Below are 14,984 nucleotides of genomic sequence, written 5' to 3'. Positions count from 1 at the left end.
AATATAGTCAATGAAGAAAATGCTTGGCATCAGAAACCTCACCTTTGTGTTACGCCTTCGTTCCTTGAAATTGAATCAACTGTTCCTATCAAAGTTCACGTTTTTTTTTTTTTAAATACAAATATAATAGAAAGAAAAAAAAACACACACACACACAAATATAGTAGAAGAAAAAAAATGTTTATTTAAGTGTTCTATAGTTTACTATAGAAAAAACATATTTTTTTAGGGTGCTTATTTCGTAAGGTAGATAGGAGCTTTCAAAATGAAAATAGATAAATACTTTTAACATATAATAGCCGGATTGAGATCAAAGTATAGCACCTGATACAATAGCATTGAATGGTTGAGATTGAGAGTTGAAAAAAGCAACTCTCAATCTCAACCATTGAATAAAATAAAGTAATAAATATGTAAAAAGTAGTTGTGGTAAAAAATTTTGTGAGAGAGGAGAGGGGTAAAACATCTCATTTAAGTATTAAGAAATATTTATCGCATTGTGAGGAATGTATTAAAATTTAATTGAAAAACCTAATGCACTACACATAAGGGTAGTGTACACCATATTAATATACATACTACAACCCAGTATGCAGCACATCTTCCCTCATCCCAATAAGACAATAGGTAGAGTGAAAATTTACAACGTCTCTCACCAAAAGATGTGTCAACTGGCATTCAAACAAACTTGAAAAGCAATTTCCACAAAAATTGATATATTATAGTCTCTCTGTCCCACTTTTTTTGTCATCTATTCTATTTTGAGCTGTCTCAAAATATTGTCTTGTTTCTAAAAATAAAAGTCATTAATTTACTAATATTCCTATTATACCCCTATTAATTTACAAATTCAATTTTTCGATAAATTTTTTAAGGGTAGTTTTGAAAACTTATATATTTTTAAAAGGTAGACAAGACAATAAATGATATTACCTTAAAAAGTTTAATTTTTCAAATAGGACAAAAAAAATGGGACAGAAGGAATAGCAAACTAGAGACCACGGCATTTTTTAAATCATTCATCATGTGAAAAGTTCATATAATAAAATTTATTGTTCAAATCTTGAAGGCAACCAGATAACATACGATAAATATTGCAACTTAAAATTCCAATGACCATATACTTCATAGATTGTGTCAAGCATTCATCACATATTGCAATAGGCTATCAATTATCGCACACAGCTTGAATGTGACAGAGACACACTAGCCTTCAAAAACCCTCATAAATTAATACATGGAGCAAATAGGATTGTAATATGAACAATCCTATTGTGTAATATGAACAAGAAATCAATCATCAAACTGTAAGTCTAATGTGTTACCTTTTACTTGATGAAGTCACATAGTTCTCTTAGGAAAATCAGCAACCTGACAAATCTGTTGCAGCAATCACAGAGCAGGCCTCCAATAATATTTTTTTGGTAAATCGGCCTCCAATATTATTTGGTTGTGAGAAGCATGAAAGTGGGGTCAACAAAACAATTAAACACCCAATTCATCATATTATGATAGAGTTGTATTTTAAGTTTATTCCTTTCCTATATATATATATATAGTAAGAGAGAGAGAGAGAGAGAGAGAACTACCCAAAACATATGCATTTGAAACCTCTAAGACTGAAAATGACAGCTGCTGGAGCAACACAAATCTATCCTGGTAAACCACAAAATCCACACCCCTTCTTGAAAAAAATTGAATCACTAAAAGTACTTTACATCCTCTTTACCAAAATAACAGACAAATAACCATATCCTCCATAAAATTTTTGCAGACAGGGAAATTTCCAACTAACCCATTTGTTAGCCTATTTGCTAAAGGTGAGACAAAAAGATAAAAGTTAGCTTATTTTCGGAAAAAGCTAGTTTTTGGGTTTTATTTAAAAATAAAAAGGGTGAGATAAAAAGTAAAAAATCTGGAAGCATACATTTTAGCCTATTCCCTAGTGTACTCCACCCCCCAAGAGCATGTGTTTTGGGTAAGTAATTGCTAGTGTAACACACTAACGCAAGGTAGTAAAAACCATGGCCTGTAAACCTGCATGAAAGCCTTACCTGCAGTAGAAGTAGTTGTAAGCAAACTGAACAGATAAGAAGTTAGATATACCTTTGTGCATATTTTTTTTGTAATTCTTTTAGGCTATGTCGTTTTCATTATCGTGTGCAATAAAATACCATTTTTATAATAATAAAAAACAGTCAAGATATAGCCATGAACAATGTGGTGGTCTTCAAATTTCAATAGAACACAGTAATACATAACCTTTTAACTTATGGAGCACCATTCAGTTACATAAAATCTTTTTTGATACATACCATTCAGTTCCATAACTAAGCATACCATATTTACAAAATCAGACAAAACAGATTCAAGAGTGTAAATGTAGGACACAAATAAACCAAAGCAACTATATCAAAACCAAGTAAAATACATAGCATTAATTAACCAACTCAAGGGCTCATAGAATACAACCATTATTTGATAAATAACACGGAAATTTCAAAAGGCACGTTTGTTTAAAACTCCCAAACCATGAAGTACAATAGATGTTAACTTAAAAATAATAAAACAGTTCCAAGGCGTTTAAACGATATATGGGAAGTCAAAATACTACAATATTTTGAAAGGAAAGCAAAGAGAAACGGGGATTAAAACAAGTAGGGAAAACCAAAACTCCAAATGACAATTTTAAGATTCTGGTCTTGTAGTTTCCAAACAGTAACATTTCATCATATAATATAAAGACGCCATTTGCATCAGCTCCTTAAACTTCAGAAGAATCACCAGGCCAGTACTAAAAGACTGATGCACCTAAGTAGGATCTGCAAAATGAATAAGAAAGCATGAAAAAAGATTTCGTGAAAACAAATGAAGGTTTTTAAGACCAGATCCTTTACAGAAAGGGTTGAGCGGATAAATTAGTAAAATATATGAGTAAAGTTCAAAAAAAAAATTATGTGGTTCAATATTTAATCAAGATTGTGGAAAAATTTATTCGATAACATCCTTAAACCTATGAACTCCAAAGAGAAACCATCCTTCATAAAATATGAAGAAATAATGGTGGCACAGAACAGAAAACAGTTTGAAGAATTTGCTAAAGATGTAGTTTAAAATGTAATGTATCACTTACCTTTGTAGAGAAAAATAAACATGAAATCCATGCAATAAGAAAATTAATAGACATGAAATCCATGTGATAAGAAAATTAGCTTTGAAATTAGGGAGAAAAAGGACAGAAATATTGAAGTTGTATTAAACCTGGTGAATAAAGGCAGAAGATGATTGCAATTCAAAATGTAGAAAAATAAACTGGTTCTTGATGCTAATGCAGGACCATAAAGAGGTCCCCCCCCCAACCCTATCCCTCCCTCCCCCACAAAAGAAAAAAAAATTAAGGTCACTATTAGCTCTTCCTGTAAGCATGACAACAGATACAGCATAAGGCAAAACTACTACTTTTCAAAGATATCCACACAAGACAGGATTAAAAAGCAGACAAAAATCACAAAAATTTCAAGTGGCAGTGAGAATTACTACATAATGGTATGCAATACACAAGCTGCATACATGCACAAATAAATGCATACATACATGTATGGGTACTAAATGCCTCTAGAGCTCTCTTATATTGCAAATCATCAACAGAAAATTCAGAAATAAAGTGGTCCATCCAACTCTAATTGTCAAGAATGGGAAAATCAAGAAATACATTAAGTGATCAATGACATCGAATCAATCCAACACTTCAGTGGTTTCTTTGTCCACATCCTTCAACATAAGCATCTTACTCATGTGAATAACAGGTTCCAGCTTATAGAATAATTCCTTTACCAAAAGTAGAGCACCACCAACATCAGAAAAGGATAATTCGGGCAGAACAAATGGTATAAACATACCATATACCATATAATATAACAGCACAGCATCATGTTAGCCATTGGAACAATGATAAATAACAAATAATTTTTTATCCTCTGCATAATTTCCATGCTTCTCTACAAGTTAGAATCAATTAGTATATTACCTAAGGCACAAAACTATAAAGGAAAGAGTGTGAACCTGCAATACCTGAGGGACAATCTAGTGCCCCATGTAAGGAGCCATGTTACCATACTGCCCAGCTCCATGCTGGCCTCTTCCAGAACTGCCTTGACCCATCTGCTGACTCGGGTAACCACTCTGCAATCCTCCTTGATTTCCATACCCTCCCATCACTCCGGGACTAATATTTGTCTGGCTCGGATAAGCACCCTGCATCCCATGCCCTGCTGCAGCAGGCACACCCGGGTTCACAGCAGCCGCAGCCGAACCAAGCGTCCCCAACAAATTAGTCAACCCCAATCCAGCACCCTGACTAGCCAGCAACGCCGTTATGGCCTGTCCAAGTGCAGGATTCAAAGCCTGAGCTGCTGCAGCTCCCTGATTATACCCCATTCCCGCACCGGCCGCAGCAGGAGCCATCAAATGACCTGTTCCAGTACCAGGCGCTCCAGCAACATATCCAGGATTATCATTCCTCTGGAATGGCACAGTATGTGGGTTCGGGTTCTGGTGATGCTGGTGCTGTTGCTGTTGCTGATGTTGATGCTGCTGAGACTTGTTTGGCTTGGGACCATCAATAGCCCTCTGGCAATGCAATATATGGCCCTCAAAATTCTTGTGAGGCTCTTCTAGAGCCTTCTTAGCACTTTCAACTGTCTTATAAACAAACAAACAAAACCCTTTTGGCTTCCCAGTAACCTTATCAAGTCCCAACGGTCCTTCTTCGATTTCTCCATACCTAGCAAAGAAAGCAAGCAATTTCCTTGGATCCAACTCCGCCCCAACATTACTAACATATATCTTTTTCTGCGTATACTCCGATAACGGCGCCGCGGGGGCCGCCACCGAAGACGTAGCTGCCGCCACCGCAGAATTGCCCATCGGAACAGGCCCAATCGTCGCCAGCTGGCACGCCGTCATCCGATTTCCGATCTTTTTCTGAGGCTGCTTGAGAGCATTCCGGGCGCCACGGCGGCTCTTGAAGAGGATGAAACCGTAACCCTTGGATTTACCTGAGATCTTATCGCAAACCGCCTTGCAATCTTCGATCTCGCCGAACTGCTTGAACACGGCGGTTAGGGTTTCGGCGGTGGTGTCCCAGCCGAGACCGTGGACGAAGATCTTGCGGTGAGCCGGGTCCTCATCCGCCACCTTTCGGATCCGATCCGCCACATCACGGTGCTTATCCGCTGCTTCGCGGAGTAGGTTTATAATCTGGTCCTTACTGAAAGGTTCCAGAAGGTTCTGTATCGGCTCATCGTCGTCGTCGTCGCCATCGGCGCCGGCTGAGGTGGAGGTGGAATTAACCGTCTGATTGGCCGCATTTTGTTGTTGTTGTTCTTCGTCATCTTCATCGTCATCGTCTTCGTCTTCGTCTTCTTCCACTTCTTCTTCTACTTCTTCTTCAACTTCTTCTTCGACTTCTTCGTATTCGATGTTTTCTTGTTGTTGCTGTTGCTGTTGTTGTTGTTGTTGTTGTTGTTGTTTCTGTGGAGGTTCGATTGTTGGTTCGCCGGATTGGGTTTGGGAATCGAGCTTTCGTTTCCTCGCCATTGGTGGAGAGTAGAGAGAAAGCTTAACAAGTGTGGCTGAGAGACAAAGCTAGGGTTTAGGTTCTTTGGAATTTTGGATTGCCTTTACTTTCAGTTCAGCTGAGCTCGGTTTTACAATTGCACGAAAAAAAAGACAAATTTTTTACATTAACTAACTTCAATATTATTCAATCATTTGGTTTGGGTTTTTTTTTTTTTTTTTTTTTAATGGGTGATTAAAATTTAATACTTTGCCCACCTGTATTTAGCTCCGCTTGGTCTCTATTACCTACCTTTGACTTTTTTGTTAAAAACCATCAGGGCTTTTTTGTTAAAAAAGAATTTTTACCACCAAAACATAACATAACACAAATCAAAAAGTTAGGGTTTGAATTTTTTGAAAGAGCTTAGGTTATGGAAGCAAGGCAATCTCTACACCTTAGAAACCCTACTGTTCTTCATCAACAACCACCACCTCAAGCACATCGAGTACATGCAAAAAGCTCACAAGCAAGGAATTACCACCGTCACTTTGCTTGACCGAAAACCCTTGCTCGATTATCTCACCAAAAAATTCACCTCCTCCGATTCAGTACAATTGAATGACGTCGTTAACCCAAACCTCCAAAAGTTCCCCAATTTGTCTCTGAATTATTCAGTTATTGCGTCCGAGCCATTTCCCCCAAATTTTTCCGAGCAAAACAACACCCAATTGCCTGAACATGAGGTCGTCGATCTCACGACGGTGATGGTGACCTCGATGGAGCTGCTGTTGAAGGATTGAGAGTTGTTGTTGGAGTGTAAGCAAAGGGATTTCTACAGCGTTTTGGTGGCGTCGACAAAGCGAGAAGAGGAGTGGCAGCGAGTTAAGTTGCAGCAAAGGAAAGACGAGCTCGTTGCAAAGAATCAGCTGATGGGTTTGGAGGAAACTCGGTACGGCATTGATGAGTTTTACCACCAACGGCAACAGTGACCTTGATTTCACAGCGTTGAGACAGTACTTTTTGAATTTTAGCGTGAAAGATGAGAGAGATATTTTCTTTTAGTGTTACAGAGACATTTTGTGCATTATTGGAGTTCTTGTGCATTATTACAGTGTTTTCACGCTTTTTCATTCCCAGTCAACAAAAGAAAAAATCTTAATTTTGATTTCCACTCTATAGTGGGTCCCAATATAGACCTTTTTCAATGGTTCATCATAAACAATCCTATCTTTCTTGCCTTCTTCCTTTCTTGATTATTTTTCAAAGGAATTTCAATAAAGGACTAGTAGTTTGCATAGAGACACAAAACCCCATAACCCAAGCTCTTTCAAAAAATTCAAACCCTAACTTTTTGATTCGTGTTATGTTATGTTTGGTGGTAAAAGTTGTTTTTTAACGAAAAAGCCAAAGGTGGGTAACAGAGACCAAACGAAGCTAAACACATGTTGGCAAAGTGTTAAGTTCTAAACCACAAATAGGCAAGTGAAAATAAGCCAAACCACAGGTGGGTTTACTATAATTTCCCCATCAAAATATTAAACCATTTTCCCTAAAAATTTTATTACTATTATTTTAAATTTTAAATATTTATATTTAAAATTTTTAAATATTTTATAAATAAAATAAATATCAATTATTTTGAAATTTTGTAACCTCTCCATCCTAGAAAGCAAAATGCTAAAAATATTTACAAATTTTATTATATTTACTTACAAACTAATCGTATGACAATTAATATGAGATTGGTATTTTTTTATTTTTTTTTATTTTGGAGATCTAATAGGTGAGTTTCAACCACTAATAAATAAGGAAAAAATTTAGGTATAGTACCTTAGGTGCTGTTTCTTAAGTTCCCTTCTTAAGATTCAGCCATGTAACTACATAATTAAAAAATATACTTCCATCCCATGAGAAAAAATCCACATGACAGAATCTTTAGATGGAAATCTAAGGAGTAGCACCTAAACATTGTATCTAAGTCTTGCCCAATAAATAAATACTTGAATTATATTTGGTGCTTAGGACAAGTTAGTTGGTAAGATTTATATAGTAAAATTTGTAATATCTCTAACATCACTCTTTTAGAAAATGTCCATTTTATATTGTCCATTTAAAATTTTAAGATCTAATTTCATCCATGAAAATAGACAAAAATTGAAATGGAGAGGAGTTAGAGTTACAAATAGAAGACAATTTCAAAGTGTACCAATATTGTTAATTTTTTATATTAGAATTAACAAAAAGTGACATAATTAGCCCAATTAAATATAATTATGTGCCTCTTAAAATTAAAATACTATATATATATATATATATATTAGAAAGTGATGTCTTAGATTAGGATCTTTATTTTTAAATTATGTCCTTCAAGTCCATTAAGCTCACCACCCAATTGTCTTTGGAGGAGTGAATTTTAAAAAAAAAGAATTAGGTGAATCAAATAATAATATATGTCCCTTGGAGAACAAAAGCTAATGTTCCTCTAATTAATTTATGACATTTGTCACCAATAAAAATTAACCAGGTATAATTCAACCTCCTTAAGGCTCTTATAACTAGAAGCAATCATTAATCTTATGGAGGGTTAAATACTATCAAAAGTGGAGAAATTCTACAGTCATCTTGGTGGACTACGTCACTTGTATACCATTCCACTAAAAGACTTTCATCTGCTTAAAATTGCTAAGTCAACTTAATAAAAAAATCAATTTCTATTTAATTTTTTTTTAGCATAAACTAACTCAGCAATTTTAAATAGATGAGAGCTTTTTAGTAGAATGGTAGATCAACTCATCAATTTTAAATAGATGAGAGTTTTTTAGTAGAATGGTGGACAAGTGACGTGGTCCACCATGAGAATTGTATAATTTCACCAAAAGTAAAGGTGTTCTCGGTGCAATTTTGGTCCATTTTTTATCACCGCATTGCAATGTGTGGTTTGACTAAAACCATCACTGCACCGCACCTTAGTTTTGCGGTCACATATGCCTTTTTATATTGTGTATTAGGGTGCGGTTTGGTTGGTTTTAGGCTGCAACATTTTTCAAAATTTTGGGTTGGTTTGGCCTATCCCAAAGCTAGTTTCTCCTTTGTTTTGGTCAATTTTTAAAATGTTTTGCTAGTTTTTCTTTGTTTTTGGCTAATTAAAAGTAGTCCAACGGTTTTTAGGTGTGAAATGCCTCATCTTTATATTTAAAGGATCAAGTGATCAACACCTAGTTCATAATATATATATATATATATATATATAAGTGCAGTACGGTGCGATTTTGTGCAGTTTTCTTAACACAAAACCACACACCACACCACACTCTGTGGTGTGGTGCGGTGTGGTTACTCTATTTTGCAAATGATTTTGGTAGGTTTAGGTGTAGTTCAAGTATTTTTGTGAACACCCCTAGTTAAAAGTTTTGAAAGTTTCTAAGAACTTCAAGAATTCCAAACATTGAAACTTTATTGGATTCAAGTCTAAATCTATAAAAACTTCCACATCTAAATCTTCAAATACTAAGATTCTCCACTACACATATTGTTGTTCAGATTTTTATTCCAAACCTCAAACTTATATTATAATCAAACTTCAAGAACTCTAATATATCAAAGCTCTGCAACCCTAAGGAGCCTCCACCACACATCTTCAAATACAAAAAGCATGAAGAAAAAGAGTCCCTAACAAGGACTTACCCAATGATTTATTGTAACTCCATGTACAAATGGTTCAATCCATATTATTCCAATCAAAGCAAAAGAATCTTGTGTTTGAATTGAGATCACATGTCAACTCTACTCATCATTTTGGTGGGTTTGGTACAAGTTGACTTGTTTTCCACATAACCCAAAGTCCTCTACTTTTACCCTTTTTTTTTTTTTATATGACTTTTACCTGTTTTTATTCATTGGATTTGAGCATGATAATGAGCATAGGTCCAATTTTGTCAAATCAAAATAATAGCTCTAATGAGAACTTATGATACAGTTCGTATCTTTTGCCACCTTTTTATTTTTTCCTATCATAAATCTTCTATGTGTGTGTGTGTGCGCGCACATGCTTCGACACACAAATGTTGGTGAAAATAGCTAAATACCACGTTTTGGCAAAATTTGTGGAAATCTAGCACTATTTTGGAACTAAATAGTAATCTACCACTTTTCTAGTACTCGAGTTTCTCAAACTCAAATTCTAAATGGTACTCGAGTTACTAGTGTGAATGCCACCATGGTGCTGGCTGAGCTGGATTTTTGGGCATTAAAAAATGCCACCTGGTACTCGAGTTTGTGAAACTTAAGTAATGTGTGCTTTGAACTCGAGTTTAGTGGACTCGAGTAATGCGTTATTGAAATACACAATACCCGAGCTTTGTAAACTCGAGTATGGCACGAGTTGATTACTTCCACGATCTAGACTCATACTCGAGTTCACTGAACTCGGGTATGGCTCAAGTTCCACATAATTGTAGTCCACCATACTTGAGTTCAGTGAACTTAGGTATGGTTAGGTTCAGCCCAGGTACTACTCATTTATATTGAAAACACTTTTTCGCCCCTGTTTTTAACACCCACGCTTAACTCTCTGAATCTCCCTCTCTCCCACTCAGTCTTACTCTCTCATCACTCTCACTCTCTCAATCTTGCTATTATCTCGCTCTCACTCTCCCACACGCTCTTAATCTCCCTCTCAGTCTCGCTCTTAGTCTTGCTCTCAGTCTCATTCTCGCTCTCGCTCTATACTCTCCCTCTTGCTCATGCTCTTTACTCATTCTCGATCTGCATCTTAAGTTTGGAATCACAAGGTACATTCTCTTTATCTCAATATTTTTTTGAGCATTTGGGGGTTAGGGTTATTTGTGCGTATATGTCAGTATTTGGGATTGGGACTAATTTGAGGGTAATTTGTGGCTATGAAAACTTGTTAAGGCTTCATCACATTGATGCATTATATTATGTTGTTGTTCTAATTAACAATTTCTATATTTTATTCAACTATTGTGATTTTGATAACACGATAGGTTTGCACTTTCTTCAGTGATGGTTGCTCTAATTTGTTTGTTGAGAGAAATTTTGTTGTCAAAATTCATTGTCCACTACTAGGGGAGTGAGGAAATGGCCAATTTCGTATATTTAGAAAAAAAAAATTTTAATTTGGGAAATTTGTTAGGATTTTAAAATTTTAGATATGCATCAGTATCTCCTTTCAATCCTTTTGCTTTCCATGTTTATCCTGTGTTTAGGTTGGCTTCTAGGATGCATATTGTTGTATTTGATTGCTTTTAAGTACAATGGGCCATTAATCACCTTTAATTTATGCCAGATATGGACCCACATGGAGCAGGACCCTCTGTCCAACCTTTGTTGACGAGGCAGCCTGTACATCGTTCAAGTTCGCTTTGGGGTGCTCCTTCAGCAGGCGAGATATGCAATTCTCCAAAATCGTAGTGTAGTAGAAAGATTTTTCTTACTATGCTCTTGTCCCTAGCATTGGCATTTAAGTTTGAAGCATATTTATTACATGCTTAGTGAATGCTATTATTAATACAATGTTGCTCCGTTTGCAGGAAGTGCTAGGTGTACTAACTTGTCGTCACCGATTTATAAGTGTGCCTGAAGTTGAGTTAGATCCACGAATTACCACTTATATCGCAGATGCAGGGTTAGAGGGGCTACTTTGGGTCCCAAATATAAACCTTGACCATGCATTGATCACGGCGTTGGTGGAGAGATGGCGGCCAAAGACGCACTCATTCCACTTGTCCCACGGTGAGATGACCATCACGCTATAAGACATGGAGGTTATAATGGGAGTACCTGTAGATGGCTTGCCAGTAGTGGGATTTACTCATATGCAAGATTGGGGCGACCTCTACACCGAATTGCTAGGGCATAGGTTGTTGAACAGAGAAGTCAGTGCTGGTAAGAACACTACAGCGATGGAAGGGCCGAGGGTAAAAGCGTGTTGGTTAGAGGAGCGGTTTAGCAACCCTCTCTCGATTAACGCCACTGAGGTGCTCGTGCAGCAGTATGCTCAATTTTAAATACTGGAGATGTTGGGTGGTATGCTGTTGATGGATAAGTCTGGCAAACGACTCTCAATTATGTATCTGCAATTTTTTAATCCAATCAGCAACAGAAAGAATTATAGTTGGGGTAGTGCAGCACTAAGTTGGCTATATAGACACCTCTGTAAAGCATCAAAGAAGACAGCTAAGTAGATTGGCGGTACACTGTTATTGGTGCAGATGTGGGCGTGGGTGAGGTTTCCACACATATGTCTTGTGATAAGGCATCCACACCAAGCATTGCCCTTAGATCCACTTGCTATCAGGTATGTAGGATCTTAGATAGTTACTGTTTTACATTTCGGCATTAACTTTTTCACATGGGAATTATGTAAGTAACTAATATGAAGGTTATGTCCGTGTTGTTTACTAGATGGAAAAGGGCAAAGTGCATAACTAAACATCCAATGCACGTCCTTCGAGCCTATCGTATGTCGCTTGCTTCGCTACGGCCAAATTAGATATCTACCTTTGTTGGGGACCACTTTGGCATGTAATTGTTGTACTTGCAATTCGCTTTGAAATGAATAAACATTTTTTATTTCAGAGTTAAACACTGTTGGCATGTATTGTTCACATTCGTTACACATTTTTTCTAATTATATTGTTAATATGGTTGTTTGAATCTATTGGATCATTGCAGATTGTTTGGGAGCCATACAAGTCTATGTTGGGTTCTCTGTCCGTATATTATACAGCATGCCAACACCTATGGAGGTCTATCGTGTCGCTCATACATTTTTGGGTGGTTGAAGGGCATCACCCCGAACGTGTTCTTCGACAGTTTGGGATGAAGCAAGGCATACCGGTCAATGTTGATACTTCAACTGAACTTTACAAGATAACACTCTAGGGTAAGCTAGATAGAAACTGGGCTGAAGTACATGCCACACATATTGCTAGATGGGATGCGCACACTGCAATTGCCGATGCACCACCCCTTCATGGGGAGATGAGCTACAATGATAAGTATATGGTGTGGTTTCGTCCTCGCACTCTACGCCATATTACAAAAGAGACCTCGTATTAGGACACTTTGGTAAGTTTACAAAGGTTGTTCTATTATAAATGTACCTCACTTCACATAGTTTAGTTCAACCTACAAACACTACTCTTGTATACTTGTGACAGGTTGAATCACAGTTGAAGATTATGGTGAAGTGCGAACTAGGGTCTAAGATCTACACCGACTATATTAATGCCTTGAAAGCTGTTGAAAAGATCAGTCGGTTGACCTTGGACGATGCACGCGCTGTAGGCAACACAAGTGAACCGACTGTAGGGCGTGGTCAGCAAGCAAGTGGATGTCAAGGGCATGGAGGCCATCAATCTAGTCAACGTCATACATCTAGTCGGCGTCCCACATCTAGTCGGCATCACATTCCCATGCATGACTACACTATGGAGGAGACAAGTCAGATAGTAAATGAGATGTGTTTTGACACTGGTTATGACATGGGCTGCGATGCGACTGGTCGACTGCCATCCATGGCACACAATGATGTAGGTCCATCCCATACGTTTGCCCATAGGGACACATCTCGGTCCCCATCCATGGTTTGCGATGATACCTGCTCGCCCACATCCTCTACTACGTCTCTGTTGCCCACCACCCGTACGTCCCCCCCACAGACTACCAGCACTGCCCCCACAGATGTACGTGGTAGAGATAAGATGAGATTCATGTTCACCCCTAGGCGACCCACCCCTGGTGCTGTCCCTCCTGAGTTTGTGCATACCGAGCTCATCCAAACAAAGATACCCACCCCCTCACCAGAGGCTTCACACATTGAGGATTGGCCACGAAGGCTGCAACGGACACAGACACATCCTCCTTACTGTGGGATTGGACATGGTACTGTACTTTGATTCAATATCGATTACATATACATCTCTTTATAGTTAAATGATTTGCATATTAGTATTTGCTTTTGTTCTTTTCAGGCAAGGTGAGACTAGTCAAGGAACCAATAAGGAGAAGAAAACGGGGATAATTTTCAATATCAAATGGCATGGGTGGAACCAAAAATAGTGCCCTTCAAGTGGTGTGTTTCTCTTAAGAATACTATTTTGAATTCAACTGTGGGCATTTCTTAAAGGGGTAGAAAAACCATCTTGATAACATATTGCTGTCCTTTAGTCATATCTATGCAAAGTTGAGATGATGTTACCCATATGGGTGAAATTAAGTGATATCTTTCTATCAAGTAGGAAATAATTGAACTCAAAGATTCTCAATTGTAAGAGTTTTTCATTTAGAGTTGGTGCATGCTCACTCAAGGTTGTGAATGTTTTAACTTTTCTAATTCACTTTTACACCCATTTAATCAAGTTATGGGGGTCTTAACAACAAGCAAACCATAGTTAGTAGGCAAGTGAAACTGCAGGAATTGATAAGAATTTTGCAAGAATGAGGAAGTATAAAATAATGTCTTAGTAAGTGGACTTGAAGCACTCATGATGGGTGTGTTGAAAATAGTAATTTAAGAGGCAATATCTCATGTCTAAACAGTCAACTAACATTTGAAGATACATTTTATAGCTGTGTTTAGTACTGGGTATTGTTTTTTCCAATTGCAACAATATCTATCTCTTTTCAATTATGAAATTGGGAAAACAAAACTTTTTTCTGAGACATTACAAAGAGAAGCAGTTATCTACCTAAAGAGCTGATAAGTTTTATGACATGCATAGGGGCACATCCGAAAATGAAGATGATCACGGACTCGGTGATGATGCAACCCATATTGATGTTACTAGAGATGACTTTGAGGAGCTTCTAGATGCCATGGGTGTACATGAGAATGTTGATCATATCAAAGAGGTGGTTGTAGAAGAGAATAGAGACACATGCCCCGGTCCCGATCCTACGCCGGAATGGTTCACCAAAAACATTTGGGATAATATGTTTGATCCATCACCGGTTATGCAAGCAGAAGTATCAAGTTGGACGCTTGGGGAGCAGCTAACGAAAGGGATGGTATTTTCAACTAAATTGGCAATGCGACATGCGTTGACCTGGTATGTAATGTGAGAGAATTTTAGCTTCAAAACTGAGCATTCAAACTCAGAGAGGCTTATGGTGAGTTGCGAGGATGATTCCTGTCCATGGTCAATTCGTGCGATCTGTTGCAAGGGAGACAATATCTGGAAGATCGTAAAATGCAAGGGCCCCCACACGTGCGACAAAATTCAGAATGCTCATGATGTTCAGATGCTTAATTCGGCATTCCTAGCATATGTACTTGAGCGCTATATACAAGAAGACCCCGCGTTTAAGATAAAGAACTTATGCCACCTTGCTTTGACAGACTTAAAACACGAAGTATCTTATTACAAGGTATTCTTTAACTTGCATTCTTTTTTCAATA

General features: G+C 37.4%; 1 protein-coding gene across 2 annotated transcripts; it reads right to left on the bottom strand.

The window, feature by feature from the left end:
- Positions 1 to 2,314: 2,314 nt before the first annotated feature.
- LOC115952749 (UBP1-associated protein 2A-like) lies at positions 2,315 to 5,734 on the bottom strand. 2 transcript variants are annotated; one of them, XM_031069981.1, is made up of 2 exons: positions 4,063 to 5,734; positions 2,315 to 2,822 (listed from the first exon to the last, which is right to left on the bottom strand). In XM_031069981.1, exon 1 carries the CDS (start codon positions 5,596 to 5,598, stop codon positions 4,084 to 4,086), a length of 1,515 nt encoding a protein of 504 aa, XP_030925841.1. In that variant the 5' UTR covers positions 5,599 to 5,734; the 3' UTR covers positions 2,315 to 2,822; positions 4,063 to 4,083. The 2 variants fall into 2 exon arrangements, with proteins under 2 accessions (XP_030925841.1, XP_030925842.1); XM_031069982.1 differs by having other exon boundaries at positions 4,072 to 5,734.
- Positions 5,735 to 14,984: the final 9,250 nt, after the last annotated feature.

This window comes from Quercus lobata, chromosome 7 (assembly GCF_001633185.2).
Source record: "Quercus lobata isolate SW786 chromosome 7, ValleyOak3.0 Primary Assembly, whole genome shotgun sequence".
Lineage (NCBI taxonomy): Eukaryota > Viridiplantae > Streptophyta > Magnoliopsida > Fagales > Fagaceae > Quercus > Quercus lobata.
Note: the sequence above shows the minus strand (reverse complement) of the source record. Positions and strands in the feature narration are given on the sequence as shown.